Source organism: Trachypithecus francoisi, unplaced genomic scaffold, assembly GCF_009764315.1.
Source record: "Trachypithecus francoisi isolate TF-2019V2 unplaced genomic scaffold, Tfra_2.0 Contig01474, whole genome shotgun sequence".
Classification (NCBI taxonomy): domain Eukaryota; kingdom Metazoa; phylum Chordata; class Mammalia; order Primates; family Cercopithecidae; genus Trachypithecus; species Trachypithecus francoisi.
The window spans coordinates 4,513,140-4,532,334 of NW_022681435.1; the positions used below are offsets into that span (position 1 = coordinate 4,513,140).

At 40.5% G+C, this 19,195-nt stretch overlaps 1 protein-coding gene and 1 long non-coding RNA gene across 5 annotated transcripts in view; one reads left to right on the forward strand and one right to left on the reverse strand.

The window, feature by feature from the left end:
* Positions 1–12,979, forward strand: part of MALT1 (MALT1 paracaspase) — an 88,236-nt gene extending 75,257 nt beyond the window's left edge. For 2 of the 4 annotated variants that reach the window (XM_033238733.1, XM_033238735.1), the window contains 4 exons: positions 6,474–6,623; positions 8,938–9,095; positions 10,271–10,396; positions 12,356–12,964. In XM_033238733.1, coding sequence (XP_033094624.1) covers positions 6,474–6,623; positions 8,938–9,095; positions 10,271–10,396; positions 12,356–12,793 — 872 coding nt within the window. In that variant the 3' untranslated portion in view covers positions 12,794–12,964. Of the gene's footprint in view, positions 1–6,473; positions 6,624–8,937; positions 9,096–10,270; positions 10,397–12,355 lie in introns of all 4 variants that reach the window. The other 2 variants (XM_033238728.1, XM_033238730.1) reach the window with 2 other exon arrangements.
* On the reverse strand, positions 12,949–15,331 carry LOC117099333. Its single transcript, XR_004443769.1, has 2 exons — positions 13,444–15,331; positions 12,949–13,136 (listed from the first exon to the last, which is right to left on the reverse strand). It is a non-coding gene; the product is annotated as an uncharacterized LOC117099333 (long non-coding RNA).
* Positions 15,332–19,195: the final 3,864 nt, after the last annotated feature.

Below are 19,195 nucleotides of genomic sequence, written 5' to 3' on the forward strand. Positions count from 1 at the left end.
TTTAATTGTGATGTTAGAGTGTCAATTTTAGATCTTTCCAGCTTTCTCTTGTGGGCATTTAGTGCTATAAATTTCCCTCTGCACACTGCTTTAAATGTGTCCCAGAGATTCTGGTATGTTGTATCTTGTTCTCATTGGTTTCAAAGAACATCTTTATTTCTGCCTTCATTTCGTTATGTACCCAGTAGTCATTCAGGAGCAGGTTGTTCAGTTTCCATGTAGTTGAGTGATTTTGATTGAGTTTCTTAGTCCTGAGTTCTAGTTTGATTGCACTGTGGTCTGAGAGACAGTTTGTTATAATTTCTGTTCTTTTACATTTGCTGAGGAGTGCTTACTTCCAATTATGTGGTCAATTTTGGAATAAGTGCGATGTGGTGCTGAGAAGAATGTATATTCTGTTGATTTGGGGTGGAGAGTTCTATAGATGTCTATTAGGTCCGCTTGGTGCAGAGATGAGTTCAATTCCTGGATATCCTTGTTAACTTTCTGTCTCGTTGATCTGTCTAATGTTGACAGTGGAGTATTGAAGTCTCCCATTATTATTGTATGGGAGCCTAAGTCTCTTTGTAAGTCTCTAAGGACTTGCTTTATGAATCTGGGTGCTCCTGTATTGGGTGCATATATATTTAGGATATTTAGCTCTTCCTGTTGAATTGATCCCTTTACCATTATGTAATGGCCTTCTTTGTCTGTTTTGATCTTGGATGGTTTAAAGTCTATTTTATCAGAGACTAGGATTGCAACCCCTGCTTTTCTTGTTCTCCATTTGCTTGGTAGATCTTCCTCCATCCCATCATTTTGAGCCTATGTATGTCTCTGCATGTGAGATGGGTCTCCTGAATACAGCAGACTGATGGGTCTTGACTCTTTATCCAGTTTGCCAGTCTGTGTCTTTTAATTGGAGCATTTAGTCCATTAACATTTAAGGTTAATATTGTTATGTGTGAACTTGATCCTTTATGATATTAACTGGTTATTTTGCTCATTAGTTGATGCAGTTTCTTCCTAGCCTCGATGGTCTTTACATTTTGGCATGTTTTTGCAATGGCTGGTACCGGTTGTTCCTTTCCATGTTTAGGGCTTCCTTCAGGGTCTCTTGTAAGGCAGGCCTGGTGGTGACAAAATCTCTAAGCATTTGCTTATCTGTAAAGGATTTTATTTCTCCTTCACTGATGAAACTTAGTTTGGCTGGATATGAAATTCTGGGTTGAAAATTCTTTTCTTTAAGAACGTTGAATATTGGCCCCCACTCTCTTCTGGCTTGTAGAGTTTCTGCCGAGAGGTCTGCTGTTAGTCTGATGGGCTTCCCTTTGTGGGTAACCCGACCTTTCTCTCTGGCTGCCCTTAAGATTTTTTCCTTCATTTCAACTTTGGTGAATCTGGCAATTATGTGTCTTGGAGTTGCTCTTCTGGAGGAGTATCTTTGTGGTGTTCTCTGTATTTCCTGAATTTGAATGTTGGCCTGCCCTACTAGGTTGGGGAAGTTCTCCTGGATGATATCCTGAAGAGTGTTTTCCAACTTGGTTCCATTTTCCCTCACTTTCAGGCACCCCAATCAGACGTAGATTTGGTCTTTTTACATAATCCCATACTTCTTGCAGGCTTTGTTCATTTCTTTTTCTTCTTTTTTCTTTTGGTTTCTCTTCTTGCTTCATTTCATTCATTTGATCCTCAATCGCTGATACTCTTTCTTCCAGTTGATCGAGTCGGTTACTGAAGCTTGTGGATTTGTCAGGTATTTCTCGTGTCATGGTTTTCATCTCTGTCATTTCATTTATGACCTTGTCTGCATTAATTATTCTAGTTATCAATTCTTCCACTCTTTTTTCAAGATTTTTAGTTTCTTTGTGCTGGGTACGTAATTCCTCCTTTAGCTCTGAGAAGTTTGATGGACTGAAGCCTTCTTCTCTCATTTCGTCAAAGTCATTCTCTGACCAGCTTTGATCAGTTGCTGGTGATGGGCTGCGCTCCTTTGCAGGGGGAGATGCGCTCTTATTTCTTGAATTTCCAGCTTTTCTGCCCTGCTTCTTCCCCATCTTCTTGGTTTTATCTGCCTCTGGTCTTTGATGATGGGGACGTACTGATGGGGTTTTGGTATAGGTGTTCTTCCTGTTTGATAGTTTTCCTTCTAATAGTCAGGACCCTCAGCTGTAGGTCTGTTGGAGATTGCTTGAGGTCCACTCCAGACCCTGTTTTCCTGGGTATCAGCAGCAGAGGTTGCAGAAGATAGAATATTGCTGAACAGCGAGTGTACCTGTCTGATTCTTACTTTGGGAGCTTCCTCTCAGGGGTGTACTCCACCCTGTGAGGTGTGGGGTGTCAGACTGCCCCTAGTGGGGGATGTCTCCCAGTTAGGCTACTCAGGGGTCAGGGACCCACTTGAGCAGGCAGTCTGTCCGTTCTCAGATCTCAACCTCCGTGTTGGGAGATCCACTGCTCTCTTCAAAGCTGTCAGAGTCGTTCGCGTCTGCACAGGCCTCTGGTGCTTCCCCTGTTGTTGTTTAGCTGTGCCCTGTCCCCAGAGGTGGAGTCTACAGAGACAGGCAGGCTTCCTTGAGCTGCTGTGAGCTGCACCCAGTTCGAGCTTCCCAGCAGCTTTGTTTACCTACTTAAGCCTCAGCAATGGCGGGCGCCCCTCCCCCAGCCTCGCTGCTGCTGTTTCGGTTAGATCGTAGACTGCTGTGTTAGCAATGAGGGAGGCTCCGTGGCCGTGGGACCCTCCCAGCCAGGTGTGGGTATAATCTCCTGGTGTGCCTGTTTGCTTAAAGCGCAGTATTGGGGTGGGAATTACCCGATTTTCCAGGTGTTGTGTGTCTCAGTTCCCCTGGCTAGGTAAAGGGATTCCCTTCCCCCTTGCCCTGCTTCAGCTCTCGCTGGTCGGGCTGCAGCAGCCGACCAGCACCGATTGTCTGGTACTCCCCAGTGAGATGACCCCAGTAACTCAGTTGAAAATGCAGAAATCACCAGTCTTCTGTGTCGCTCGCGCTGGGAGTTGGAGACTGGAGCTGTTCCTATTCGGCCATCTTGCTCCACCCCCCCCGAAAATTTTTTTATGAATAAATGTTGAACAAGATTAAATGGTTTTTCTGCAGCTATGAAGAAGATAATAGAATGTTTCTTTTCTTTCAGTTTCTTAATATGGTGAGTTAAATTTATAGTCTAACATTAAACCAACTTGAGATAAATCATTTTCATTGAGATGTATTATATTTTTAATTTACTACTAGATTTAATTTGCCATCATTTTGTTTAGAATTTTCATATCTATATTCATATGGGAAATGGGCCTGTAATTTTACTTTCTTTTAGTATTTGGTTTAACTTTATGAGAAAATAAAATTAGTATTTAGTGGTATCAGTGTTATGCTGATAGAATGTAACATAGGCCTTGTAGAATGAGATGGAGGTTGTGACGGTTGATTTTACGGCAACTTTCGCCAGGCCTCAGTGCCAAGATATTTAGTCCAACATTATTCAAGATGTCTCTAGGTGATGGATCGAGCATTATTCTGGATGAGATTAAAGTTTAAATTGATGGACTTTCAGTAAAGCAGATTGCTCTCCATAGTGTGAATGGGTCTCATCCAGTTAGCTGAAGGCCCTAATGGAGCAAAGACTGACCTCCCACAAGCAATGAGTTTGCCAGCAGCCTGCCTTTGGGGCTCAAACTACAGCTCTCCTCTGCATCCCCAGCCTGCCTGCCTGCCTGCCTGCAGATTTCAGACTTGCACCGCCACAATTCATAAACCAATACCTTAAGTCAATCCCTTCTTCTCACTCTACCTCTGGGTACACACACACATACACACATGTATGCGCACGCATGCACACATCTTGTTTGTACTGCTTCTCTGGAGAACTCTGATACAGAAGAAGTACACCCTGTTGTTTACTGGGGAATTCTGTATAAATTGTGACCTATTTATGGTAGAACTTGCCTATAAACCAACCTGGGATTGGTGTTTTTTTGGTAGAAATACTACTGCTTCAATATCTTGAATATTTATTGTACTATGTAGGCTTTTCATTTCTTGAGTCAATTTTGATAAGTAATATTGTAATATTTTTGTAGGAATTTGGGCAGTTTTCAAATTTGTTGGCATTTAGCTGCTCATGTTCATATTTCTTTTTTTTTTTTTTTGAGGCAGAGTCTTGCTCTGTCTCCCAGGCTGGAGTGCAGTGGTGTGATCTCAGCTCACTGCAACCTCCGCCTCCTGGGTTCACGCCATTCTCCTGCCTCGGCCTCCACAGTAGCTGGGACTACAGGTGCCTGCCACCACGCCCAACTTTTTGTATTTTTAGTAGAGACGGGGTTTCACCATGTTAGCCAGGGTGGTCTTGATCTCCTGACCTTGTGATCTGCCCACCTCGGCCTCCCAAAGTGCTGGGATTACAGGCATGAGCCACGGCGCCTGGCCTAGTTGCTCATATTTCTAATAGTGTTCTTTGATCTCTGCTTTATCTGTAATTGTGTATCCATTTTCATCAGTATTACTTACTTGTACCTACTTTCCTCTTTTCTTTATTGCCAGCTTTTGCGAGTTGTGCTATTTCGTTTTGAAGAACCGATCTTTGGCTCCGTTGATTTCTTCTACTTGTTCATTGTTTTCTACATCACTAACTTCTGCTGTTTATTTATGTCTTGCCTTGCATTTGATTTATGCTTTCTTTTTCTAACATCATCATAGTTCATTCACTTTTAGCCTATTTTTTCCAATTTAAATTTCTAAGGCTTTACATTTGTCTTAAAACTTCAGTTTCATCACATCCTACAAGTTTAGGGACTTCTTTAGTTTTTTTTTCTTTGACCTTTAAGTTATATAATACTGTCTTTAATTTTCAAATATGGCAGGAATTTTCACTTTTTATTTCTACCTTAATTGCTTTGTGATCGAATATAGTCTGTCTAGTTGCTATGCTTTGAAATTTGTGGAGGTTTTCATTATGGTCAAGTAAAAGATGAAATTTTGTAGATTTTGCATGTGTACTTGAGAAAAAATGGATATTTTTATAGTAACTGGTTGCAGAACTCTGTGTGCCCATTAGGTTTGGCCTATTTTTTATTGTTTTTTTCAGTTCTATATTTCTGCTGAGTCTCTTTGATCAATAATTGAGATGTTGAAATCTCTCAGGTTACCAGATTTTCTTGTAATTCTAGCAGTTTTTACTTCATAGTGACTATTTTTGTTTTAAATGTTTATATTTTCTTATTGAATTGAACCTTTATCATTATGTAGTGATGCCTCCATTTCAAATGCTTTTTTGTCTTTCTGCATCATATTAATAGAGCCACACCAACTTCCTTTTTGTTGACCTAATATGCTATTTTTTACACTTTTACTTTCCTACTCTTAACCCCTAGGCTAGCCTGCTTCTCTATACTTTTACTTTCAAACATTTCATGTCATTCTGCTTTGCTGTAGCTTTTGGAGGCACCATATAACAGATTGTTTAAAATCCAATCTAATAATCTTGGTCTTTTAATGAGAAAATTTAGTGTTTTTTTTTTTTTTTGAGACGGAGTCTCGCTCTGTCGCCCAGGCTGGAGTGCAGTGGCCGGATCTCAGCTCACTGCGAGCTCCGCTTCCCAGGTTCACGCCATTCTCCTGCCTCAGCCTCCCGAGTAGCTGGGACTACAGGCGCCTGCCACCTCGCCTGGCTAATTTTTTGTATTTTTTAGTAGAGACGGGGTTTCACCATGTTAGCCAGGATGGTCTCGATCTCCTGACCTCGTGATCCGCCTGTCTCGGCCTCCCAAAGTGCTGGGATTACAGGCTTGAGCCACCGCGCCCGGCCGAAAATTTAGTTAATTTTTACATTTGTTATTTTTTGTACTTGTTTTAACCATCTAATTTTTTGATTTGACTCATTTTCTCCTTTTTTAAAAAAATTGTATTTATATCTTTTCTTCTCTAACAAATAATTTTAATGTACTCCTGCAATACTTGGTGTCACCTTTTAACCCCCAATATGTTGATTTAACTTAGACTTTGTTCTGGATCACATATATTTTTGTCTCTTTTTTTAAAAAAAGAAACTTTACTATTGTTAATTTATAACGTAGTAGACAGAAGTACGATAAACTATAACTTAAAGAATATACTTCTAAATTTAAATTGATGTGTATCCATATACATTAGTCTGTGTATCTAAAACATGTTGAATGAAAATGGCACATTACAAAGACATACATATAACATTTTTGTTGAATTCGAAAACCTAAAACATTGGCATATACCATTTATGAATACCTACACATGAGTAAAAATTAAAACATGCTTGCTATGTCTGGCACATAATAGGTGCTCTGGAAATACTTGTTGAGTGAATAAATGATGCTGAGAATATAACCTGATAATGTAGGAAATGATGCTGAGAATATAACCTGATAATGTAGGATAGTTCTTATCCTAAATATTTAAAACATAAGAATTGGTGGTCTTAAAAATAATACTTATTTTCATATCTTTTAGATATGGGTAAGTGTCACCTTACCAAAGGCAAACAGGCTCTAGAGATTCGAAGTAGTTTATCTGAGAAGAGAGCACTTACTGATCCAATACAGGGAACAGAGTATTCTGCAGAATCTCTTGTGCGGAATCTACAGTGGGCCAAAGCTCATGGTATGGTAAAGCCTTTTCTTTAGATCTATAATATACTTATGTTAAATCATAAAGTTTCTTCTGAATGAATAACTTTCCTGCCAGTTTTACAGTGAAAATATTTTGGCCTTCTAGGCAAATCTCAAACCAAACATATATTTCAATTATGGATATTACACTGGTGTATTTGATGTTAGAGATATCAAATTATTTAGCCCATTATTGTCACTGTTGGTAAAATTAAAATGACCATTTAAAAATTTTTCTATTTTTAAGATAGGTTAATTTTCCATTCGTCTAATACACAGTCCTTAGATTCTCCTGTATTGTGACCTGTTAAAGTGTGCAGCTGTCGAAAATCATGGATTGGGTTCTGATCCAGTCTCTACCACTGTATGAACATGTTATCTATAACATGTAAATAAGAAATAGTACCTGCCTCAGGCCAGTTGTGGTGGCTCACACCTGTAATCCTAGCACTTTGGGAGGCCAAGGCAGGTGGATCACCTGAGGTCAGGAGTTAGAGACCAGCCTGGGTAACATGGCAAAACCTCATCTCTACTAAAAATACAAAAAGTTAGCAGAGTGTGATGGCGCATGCCTGTAATCCCAACTACTAGGGCAGCTGAGGCAAGAGAATCTCTTGAACCTGAGGTGGAGGTCGCAGTGCAGTGAGCAGAGATTGTCCCACTGCACTCCAGTCTGGGCAACAGAGCAAGACTCTGTCTTGAAAACAAAAAAAAACAGTACCTGCCTCATAGGTTATTGGGATTGAATGAGTGCGCAGGTGGAAATGAGCAGGTACAGAGCACTCAGCAAGTCCTCTGTACTTGCGATTATTCATATATAACTGAGCATCCTCTCTTGGACACTTGATCAGTAAGTTGAGTGATCAGCAGAGAAGACAAGGTGAAAATCAATCTGTACCTTAATTACCTTTTGCTAATTATGTATGGTTTAATGAAAAGTTGACCAATTGAAATAATTTTGGATTTTCTGAGTCCAAGTATCTATTCTGTGAGTCTCTTACAGATAATTGAAAAATTTCATTTATTGAACTTCTATAAATTTTGTTCTCGGCCAGGTATGGTGGCTCACACCTGTAATCCCAGCACTTTGGGAGGCCGAGATGGGTGAATCACCTGGGGTCAGGAGTTCAAGACCAGCCTGGCCAACATGGTGAAACTCCATCTCTACTAAAAATACAAAACATTAGCTGGTCATGGTGGCAGGCGCCTGTAACTTTGGAGGCTGAGCCAGGAGAATCACTTGAACCAGGGAGTCGGAGGTTGCAGTGAGCCAAGGTCATGCCATTGTACTCCAGCCTGGGCAACAAGAGCAAAACTCAGTCTCAAAAAAAATGTGTTCTCTAATGTATATTTTTAGTAAATTAACATACTAAAGCACATTAAAATGTAAAATGCTATAAATATCTCACCATTCCAGATAACTGGATAAGTAATTGAAATTGAATGTCTTATCTAAAAAAGATCTAAACAAACAACAAAATTACAGTGGTAAAGGTAAACAATAAATGAAACAATAAAACTAAAAGGTCATATAGAAAGTATTTGTAACAAATTTAAGTAGGTAGTTTTTTAATAATAAAGAGCTCATACAAAATGGTAAGAGAAAAAAACATTTAGACCCTCCTCAGTAAACAAGCAAATGATGCAAATTCAATAATCCACACTGCTGGAAGTGTAGAGAAAAAAAATTTTAATGGCCAATTTAAGTAATTAAGGAATAGTTAAAACTATGATGGTATCTTTCTACTTTTTAATACCATCAAGTAGACGAATGTTTTAAAAATACTCTGTTTTGGACATGTTATGCTGAAACTTTATATTCCATGTAAATTGAAAATAATTTGTCCCATATGTAAAGGAACAATCACATAGCTATCTCTAACATAATCTTAAAGCATTATGAACTATGATAGAAAAGCAATAAAACCCAGAAGTATTATATTCAAGAGTTAACAGAATGGTTAAAGGTAACAAACTATAGTATGACCATTCAGTGACACTGTGCTTTATTAAAAATTCTGGTCATATAAATTGTGGCAACAGCGAAAATTTATCTACAGTTGTATGCATATTTTTTATTGCCACAGTAAAAATTATATATACAGTTGGATAAGAACTATAAGCAAATGGTAAATGAAAGATTTTGTTTGGCCAGCAGAATATTGAGCTTTATTTTTTAAATTGTATGTGTTTAAACAATGTAAATCATGTTTTTAAGCAGAAGAAATACTAACTATATTCTCCTCCATAAATACTTGCCTTTTATCAGGAAACCTACCAAAATTGTTCTTATTGTTCTTTTTCAGAACTTCCAGAAAGTATGTGTCTTAAGTTTGACTGTGGTGTTCAGATTCAATTAGGATTTGCAGCTGAGTTTTCCAATGTCATGATAATCTATACAAGTATAGTTTACAAACCACCCGAGATAATAATGTGTGATGCCTACGTTACCGATTTTCCACTTGTGAGTTTCTCTTTTATTTAAAATAGTGATATATTCTCACTTATTAAAGACTAAATTTTTTAACTTAAAGTTGATGGTAAATATAAAGGAAATATATATATTTATATATAAGTGTACATATTTATAGTTTAGTAACACTGGTCATAATATTTACTAATTGCCAAAATACCTTAAGTTTATGAGATTTAGAAATGTCTAAAGTTCACTCAGGAGGGATGCCTTTAATTTCTTGTATCCTAAACAGGAGAGCCAATGTGAAGGAATAAAATGTGCTATAAATATATCAATAATAATTTCCTTTTAAACAGTTATAACTTATATTGGAAACAGTAGTTTTTAAGTCTTGTTAAGGTATGGTCACATACTGGAATAATAGAAATCTAGTTCTGCTCTTTTCAAACATTTAGGTATGGTAGTCATTTTATGTTGGTCTAAAGAAGCCAGTAAATAGTACCCCTCTTTCCTACATGAGTGTGACAAACTGAGAAGCAAGCAAGGAGTAAGACAAGCAGAAACCCAAAATATCACTTTTATTACTGATAGAGGCTTTGTGGAGGATATTGCTTCATGTCAGAGTAAACGGTCTAGCACCAAACCCCAGAATTCAGTGGCCACCCCACACCTCCAGTTTCAGCACTGTGGAGCCCAGATAGGCTTCCTGGGGTGCTGAGCAAGCCAGGGGCCTGTGGGCTTCTCACTGGAGGAGCAGAACCCTCTTACTATTGGCCATTGGGTTGGGTCTAGAAGAAGAAAAAGGAAAAAGGCTGTTTATTTATCTTTCTTAAATATTCTAATCATATAAATTTCCCTGCACCTTCCCAAAAGTGATGATTAAGAGAAGAGAATCCAGGAGTCAAACACTAATGGGGCTCTCTCTGCTTAAGAGGAAACTTGAGTAGCTCAAAAAGCAGTTCTAGGAATCATTTGAAAGGAAACTCTTTCAGAGCTCACTTTACTTTTTAAATGGCTTAATACAGAATTGAGAATTCCTATTAGATTGTTGTTTTCATTGTTTAGCCCTGGATAATGTTGGGATTATCAAAATTTACAAAAGGCCAAAATTCACGCGAGAACAGTATCAGTTAAGACCCCTCATGTGCTAGATGATATTGTGGCTTTCATGGATCTCCTTATTAACAGTCACTACTTTTTTTTTTTTTTTTTTTTTTTTACAGGACCTAGATATTGATCCAAAAGATGCAAATAAAGGCACACCTGAAGAAACTGGCAGCTACTTGGTATCAAAGGATCTTCCCAAGCATTGCCTCTATACCAGACTCAGTTCACTGCAAAAATTAAAGGTTACACTCTTTTCTGTTTATAGCTACTAATGGAAAACTTGATGAAACTGGAAATTTACTTTGGCATGGACCATAGATATGCTGCCTTATTATTAAACTAGAGATAACCAATCTACAGAAGGTCCTATCAGTGACCCTTCTTACATTCTGTTTCCGCTGGTGGCCACAGGACTTTGTGTGCTTACCTTCCATAATGCTGAAAAATTAGTAACATAGAGCATATTCTTTTTTCTTTTTGTAGAGACAAAGCCTTAACTCTGTTGCCCAGGCTGCAGTGCAGTGGTATGAACATAGCTTACTATAACCTCAAACTCCTGAGTGCAAATGATCCTGCCACCTCAGCTTCCCAAGTAGCTGGGTCTGCAGGCACATGCCACCACACCCAGCTAATTTTTTTTAAAACATTTTGTAGAGAAGGGATCTCACTATATTGCCCACTCCAATCTTGAACTCCTGGCCTCAAGAATCCTCCCTTCTTGGCCTCCCAAAGCAGTCAGATTACAGGTGTGAGCTACCACTCCCAGCTCCATATTCTACTTTTAAATATGTTCAGATTTTCAAGTAATCATTTCCTAGTTCTGTAACTAAACATATAGCAAATTAGAATTGGAATTTCTTTTCCATTTTTTATTTCTAGTTGACTTACAAATGAGAAGCTAGTTCTGCATGTTGAGTGTTCTAATGAAAGCTTTCTTTGCAAAAATTGAGATTTTAATTTGTTCACAAGTACATGACCATAGAATGTATCAGCTAAAACTCAAAGAGAATGGAATGGACACAATTGAGAATTACACACGTAAACCTGTTGTCATCCTGTTCGGAGCTCATCTACTTAAAGTCCTTTCTTCTCTTAAAAAGTTAGCCCATTGGCCGGGCGCGGTGGCTCAAGCCTGTAGTCCCAGCACTTTGGGAGGCCGAGATGAGCAGATCACAAGGTCAGGAGATCGAGACCATCCTGACTAACACGGTGAAACCCTGTCTCTACTAAAAAAAATACAAAAAACTAGCCGGGCGAGGTGGCGGGCGCCTGTAGTCCCAGCTACTAGGGAGGCTGAGGCAGGAGAATCGCTAGAACCCAGGAGGCGGAGGTTGCGGTGAGCCGATATGGTGCCATTGCACTCCAGCCTGGGCAACAGAGCCAGACTCCATCTCAAAAAAAAAAAAAAGTTAGCCCATTATCTGATTCAGTTATATTTTCCATCTACGATTATGGATTACTCTATTTTAAAAACAACTTTAGCTTTTTTAATAAAACTAGTATAAAACCAGGGTTTTTTGTTTTTGTTTTTTGTTTTTTTGAGATGGTGTCTGTCACCTAGGCTGGAGTGCAATGGCACAATCTCAGCTAACTGCAACCTCCACGTCCTGGACTCAAGTGATTCTTGTGCCTCAGCCTCCCTAGTAGCTGGGACTACAGGCACACGCCACCATGCCCAGTTAATTTTTTGTATTTTTAGTAGAGATGGGTTTCACCAAGTTGGCCAGGCTGGTCTTGAACTCCTAACTTCAAGTAATCCATCTGCCTCATCCTCCCAAAGTGCTAGGATTATAGGCATGAGCCACCATGCCCAGCCCAGATCATTTTTTAAAAGATAATTCCCTATCTCTAGTAATAAGGAAGGATAAGTTTCCTAAGCTGCACTGCTTGGAAAATATGTTTTCCCTGTTCATCTAGAATATAAGATCTCTGACTTTGACTACTAACAGTAGTAAGAACTAGAAATTCTAAATGTGTTGTTAAGTATTGCATGAAAGAAAGGTAAGATGATAGCTGGCATTTCTCAGTTTTGGGGAGATATAAAGGATGCCTTGAGGATTTTGAACCTGGAAAAGGAGAGTTAGTGGATTTTTGGTGGCGAGGGGGCAGGGTATGTGGGTGTGTATGTGTGAATAATATTTTCAGATTGCTATATATTCACTGTTGATGCCAATAATAAACCAGATTTTTTTCCTTTCCAGGAACATCTAGTCTTCACAGTATGTTTATCATATCAGTACTCAGGATTGGAAGATACTGTAGAGGACAAGCAGGAAGTGAATGTTGGGAAACCTCTCATTGCTAAATTAGACATGCATCGAGGTTTGGGAAGGAAGACTTGCTTTCAAACTTGTCTTATGTCTAATGGTCCTTACCAGAGTTCTGCAGCCACCTCAGGAGGAGCAGGGCATTATCACTCATTGCAAGACCCATTCCATGGTGTTTACCATTCACATCCTGGTAATCCAAGTAGTGTTACACCAGCAGATAGCTGTCATTGCAGTCGGACTCCAGATGCATTTATTTCAAGTTTTGCTCACCATTCTTCATGTCATTTTAGTCGAAGTAATGTGCCAGTAGAGACAACTGATGAAATACCGTTTAGTTTCTCTGACAGGCTCAGAATTTCTGAAAAATGACTGCCTTGTTTTTGAAAGTTAGCATAATTATAGATGCCTCATGTGAGATAGTACTACACTTACATAAAGTGAAAAGGCAAATTTGTATATGTAGAGAAAGAATAGTAGTAACTGTTTCATAACAAACTTTAGAACTTTGAGATGTTGGAATTACATTATTTAATCACAGACTTCCTCTAAGATTTTGTGAATTGGTTGATTAGTTCTGTACAAATGAAGTATGGAGGTGTGTATGTTTATATGTATATAACAAAATATTTTCATGGTGACCACTCTGAAGTAAGAGCAATGGGAATGGCATTATTGCAGAATAAGTCATTGTATTTTTAACACCAGAAAGAACCTTGCGGCCGGGCGCGGTGGCTCAAGCCTGTAATCCCAGCACTTTGGGAGGCCGAAACGGGCGGATCACAAGGTCAGGAGATCGAGACCATGCTGGCTAATACGGTGAAACCCCGTCTCTACTAAAGAATACAAAAAACTAGCCGGGCGACGAGGCGGGCGCCTGTAGTCCCAGCTACTTGGGCGGCGGAGGCAGGAGAATGGCGTGAACCCGGGAGGCGGAGCTTGCAGTGAGCTGAGATCCGGCCACTGCACTCCAGCCTGGGCGACAGAGCGAGACTCCGTCTCAAAAAAAAAAAAAAAAGAACCTTACTGATCACCAGGCATAACCTCATTTTATCAATGGAAGAAACACATAAAGGCATCTAAGTTAGAGCTGGCACCAGAACTGAGACCTCCAGAAATCTATTCCAGTATTTTTTCCACTACACACTGCCTTCCTGACAGGTTCTGAGCTAAGTGTTATTTTTGTAGATAGAGTGAAATATATTTATATGTATAAATATATAGAGATACATAGCTGTGTATTGTCTCAAGAAATGTACAGACTTTAGTTTTTGATTATAAGGACTTTGCTGCAAGTTTTAGTTAAGAGGTTTGTATATAAATCTGATGTAGAACAGGCTGAAATTTCTTGTTCATAAGGTTATAAAACCGCATGAGAAGTGATCAAATGTTTGTTAAAGCTAGATAGAGGTTAAGAATCAAGATACAATGGATAATTTTCATAGCTGCCTATCTGAATTTTCCAAATACTTAGCATCTTCCTTGATAATATGTATTTTCTTCTTGAATTTCACTGGCCTAATGAGATAATATTGTTATCTTTGGTTCTACCTAAAAGTTGGTTAAAAATGCAATTGGCACTAACAAGGAAAAATACTGAATTAATAATTTTAAAAGTCTCACAAAGAAAATCCCAGGCCTAGATGGCTTCACTGCTGAATTCTACCAAACATTAAAATTAGCACTAATTTTTTGCAAACTGTTTCTAAAAGTAGGAGAGAAAAGAATACTTCCCAACTTATTCTAGGAGGTATTATCCTGATACTAGACTAGATATCACAAGAAAACTATAAGCCAATATTCCTTATTAATACACAAAAATCGTTAACAAAAATATTAGCAAACTGAATCCAGCAATGTATAAAAAGGATTCTACATCATGACCAAGTGGAATTTATCCCAGGAATTCAAGGTTGGTTCAACATCTAAAAATCAAACTAATATACAGTCAGTTCTCATTATTGACTAATTATGTTCTACAGAATATTCTCCCACAAACACTGAATTAAATATGGAACAACTGCTTTTTGGAGAATGTGTTTGTGTATATGTGTGTATACATATGTTTATCTCATGCACATTATGAGCTTGAATTCTTAATTCATCCTAGCAAATTCTACTTTATTTTACAGAAGTGAAACTGAGGTATCAAGTGTTAAGTGACATGCCCACTAACAGGTGTCAGAGCTGAAATTCAAACCCCATCCACCTGGCCCTGGAGCCAGAGCTTCTTGTACTACACTGAATTTCCCCTGCCATTTCCATCCTCCAGTCATTTCTCTATGAGGCTGAAACAGGAAAGCAGAGCATCATCATGTTCAGCCTCAGCTGGGACCATGTGTATTGGGTGACTCAAATTTTTCATCCATTTACACACATCCACAAATGACCACAAAAGTGCCACAGATATCAATTTGAGGGTTATAAATTTTAGCAAGTTGGTACATTCACAAATACATAATTGTGAATAATGAGGATCAACTGTACCATATTTAATAAAGCACAAAACCCACATAGATTGTCTTATTAGAGACAGAAATAGCATTTGATAAAATCCAAAACCTTTCATGATAAAAACACTCAACAAACTTAGGAACAAAAGGAATCTTCCTAGACATGATAAATATAACATCTGTGAAAAGCCCACACATGACATTATACTTCATGGTGATAGACTGAAGGCTGAATGTTTTCCCCTTAAGATTGGGAAGAAGGACAAGGATGTTCACTCACACTACTTCTATTCAGCATTGTACTTGAAGTTCTAGCCAGAGCAGTTAGGTTAGGAATTCAAGGTTTGTTCAACATCTAAAAAATCAAATAAGCTAATAAAGAAAAGCCATTTATACTGCAACAATAGTGAAACTATATGTATTCACAGTTGATATATACTTGTATATAGAAAATGCTAAAGAATCCCTAAAAAGTAATGAGTTCAACAGGTTGCAGGATACAAGATCAAACATTATACAAAAATCAGTTTTATTTCTGTACTAACAACAAACATTCTGAAAATGAGAATAAAGAAATCCTACATACAGTAGCATCAAGAATAAAATTACAACACGTTGTTTAAAGAAATCAAGATCCAGATAAATGGAAAGACATCCATGTTCATGGATTAGAAGACTTAATATTGGTAAGATGGCAATGTTGCCCAAATTAGTCTACATATTCAACACAATTCCTATCAAAAACCTAGCTGTATTTTTTGCAGAAGTTGACAAAATGGTAAAATTGATGCGGAAATGCAGGGGACCCAGAATAGCCAAAAAATCTTGGAAAAGAACAAAGTTGGAAGACACTTTTACCAATTTCAAAATGTGCTATGAAGCTACAATAAGATAGTGTAGGCATATGAATAGACATATTGATCAGAGGAATGGAACTGAACATCTAGAAATAAACCCATACATTTCTGATCAACTTATTTTCAACAAGGATGCTACTACCATTCAATAGAGAAGGAGTGGTCTTTTCAACAAACGGTGCTGGGACAACTGGTAGCTACATGCCCAGCAAGAGGATCCCTCCTTCCTACCACATTACAAATTCTAACTCAAAATGGATCATAGACCTAAATATAAGAGTTTAAACTCCTAGAAGAAAACAGAAGTAAATCTTTGTGGTGTTGGGCTTAGGAATGGTTTCTTAAGTACAATACCAAAAGCACAAGCAACAAAGGAAAACAATACATAAATGGGGCTTCATCAAAATTGACTTTAGCACCTTAAAGGATACCATTAAGAAAGTGAAGTTGGCCGGGCGCGGTGGCTCAAGCCTGTAATCCCAGCACTTTGGGAGGCCGAGGCGAGCGGATCACGAGGTCAGGAGATGGAGACCATCCTGGCTAACACGGTGAAACCCCGTCTCTACTAAAAAATACAAAAAACTAGCCGGGCGAGGTGGCGGGCGCCTGTAGTCCCAGCTACTAGGGAGGCTGAGGCAGGAGAATGGCGTGAACCCGGGAGGCGGAGCTTGCAGTGAGCTGAGATCCGGCCACTGCACTCCAGCCTGGGCGACAGAGCGAGACTCCGTCTCAAAAAAAAAAAAAAATTGAAACATTATAGAAGCAAAAGTGCATCTCTAAATGTGATGTACTTTTAGGTCACATTATGTCCAAAGGATTTGACCTAAAATTAATGTTGCTGTATTATGCTCCACACAATAGGCTGTTCTGCTAGAGAAATTTTTAATATTTTAAAAAATATTTTCATAAGCTTTGGTTTTACCACTTCCAAGTCTGTACAGACTGGTTATTTCTACATTACAAAGACAGTGTCTCCCTCAAAGGCTGACAGTTTTTATCGTCTGTGTTTGTAACATATACATCTATTCTTGCCAGATATGGGTCACATTGCCATCTGACCTCAGCATCCTTTATGTTATGCTCCAACTTGGATAAGCGGCTTTGTTTCCTTCCCAATCTCCTGGTCAGACAGTTGACCTCACGTCTATGTCTAGTGGTTTTCAAACGTCAGAGTAGCCCCTTGTTGGAGGGGCAGGGTTGGGGTTCCCCACTGTTTTTCACATTGCCTTTCCAGGTAAGCTTTGGTCTGCGCTAAACCCCGCTTTTGCTTTGAGATTCTCCCCCAACACAGCCATACGCCACACACAGCCCTTAGAAAAGGGGAAGAAAAGCTTCCTGACTGCACAGTGAGGGCTGGAGGCGTCTGGCCTGGAGGGAGTCCTGTCAGCCAGTGTGAGTGTCAGCCAGTGTGAGCTGCTGGTGACAGGGAAAGGCCGTGTGAACAGGTCCTGACCTGCAGTTCGGGCCCTCAAACAAATGACACCAAACTTGGCCCCCAGATCAGCTTTGTTATTCAAGATGTGGCTTGCTAGCAGGTACTACTGATTAGCAAGGCGAAGCACGGTCTGGTATCTTCCCGTTGGAATCGGTTGTTACTGCTAACTAGGTATGAAGTGTCTGAAAACCTGATCTGACACTTTGGCGTCAGCTAGCCCAGTTATATAGCTTTGGGAGGGATACAGTTTCGAGGTGTGCTGTGACACTCTCACCTGCAAGGCAGAAGTGTGCTTGTTGGGGGAAGGCCAGATAGGGGGCGCACAGGGGATGGCATGCTGGGACACACACTTCCTGGAAGTGTACGTGCAGAAAGCCACATCATAGCCCAAGGCTTTATGAGCACGAAAGGAACATGGCACGGGGCTGGGTGGGGGTCATCTAGATTAACCTGACAGTTAATGACAGCAGGCTAAGATGAGCCAAATGTCCCTCTCGTTGGCCAACCTTGCCAGTGAGGCTGAATGCTTCCAAGCTAAGAGTCTCCCTGTCCTGGACAGCACCTACAGGACCTGCCAGTGCCTGCTGCCCGAGGTGCTTTCTGACCAGTTTGCTTGAGCTACAGTAATTCATTGGTTCAGCTTGCAGACTTGCCTTGGAGCCCTTCTAGCCATGTAAGCTGACTTCACATCTGAGGCCTGACCCATGGTGTGACTCGCAAATTTACCTTTTCCGGCATTTTTGTGTCCTGGCCCCTTGTTGGCAGCATGTGACCAATACTGGCCACCAAGGCCCAAGCTAGACTGGCCGACAGAGTGTGGAGGGCGGAGGGCTGAGGGCTGTGGAAACCACAACCGTTATTAGGTAGGATTCATTCTGCCAGTAGACTGAAAAGAATGTCACCAAATAATGTCGAGAAGAAGGATAAGGAAGACCATTCTGTGATGCCCTGCTCAGCTGAGCAGACCAGGAGGCAGGCCCCCACTGAGGAGAGGCAGGAGAAGGGATGTCTTCAGGTGGGCCAATGGGAGCAGCTGGCTTTCAAAATGCCACTTAAAAGGGAGGCTGGCTATTGGCCTACACTGCACAGGAGCTTCCTGGCCAGATGCCACAGGGCCTGGGGTCACCAGCAAGCCTAGAGCTGAGGCTCCCTGAGCCCGTCTCCAAATACATAATCCGAGTGGGGCTGTGAGAGGCCGGAAGGGCAGTGTGGGCTCTACTCCTGGAGGACTCACCCACTCCCCAAAGGGCATGTGATCCATGCCCCAGGCCAGTGCTGCTGGCTGAGCGTGAGGAAGCTTGGACTCCGTTCCTCAGGAGCCCAAGCCCTTCAGCAGGAAGGCCGGGGACGTCTGGGGCCAGCACTGGGGGCAGAGCAATAGATGAGACTAGAGGGCTGAGGGCACATGGGAGCTAAGCCTGGGGAGATAGGCGGGGGAGCTGCCACAGAGCTGGGTCCAACCCAAAGGCTTCAGGGGTAAATCTGCCACCCCAGCCAACATTGGGTTTCTCCAAGTCCCTCTCCTTTCAGGGTTGTGTTATTTACCAATTCCTAAAGGGGACCTCAGAGACTAGCTCAAAGGCCATCTCTCTTACTGCATCCTCCCTGGTCCCCTCAATAGGAAGCCATGTAGAGACAGAGAGTAGTGGTTTCTGTGTGCATTTCACCCAAAAACGCACACAGAATGGAAACTAAACCATGTCTTGGCATGAATGACTCCTGACAATGACCCCGGATTGCTCCAGCCAGGCTGGGCTCATCACCTTCCCCGGATGGGAAGGCCCACCTGTGACCTGGCTATTCTAGGACATCACAGGCCATCACGGGCCAATCTGGTTCCCGCCCACCCCATTCCACTGGAAGATCGGGTCCATTAATTCACGAGAACAACACAGAACTCAGAGAAGCTGTAACACTCATGGTCATGGTTTATCACAGTGAAAGGGTATAGATTCCAATCAATCAGCAAGGGAAGAGCCATGTGGACAGAGGCCAGGAGAGACCAGGCCCCTCCATCATCCTCCTCTGG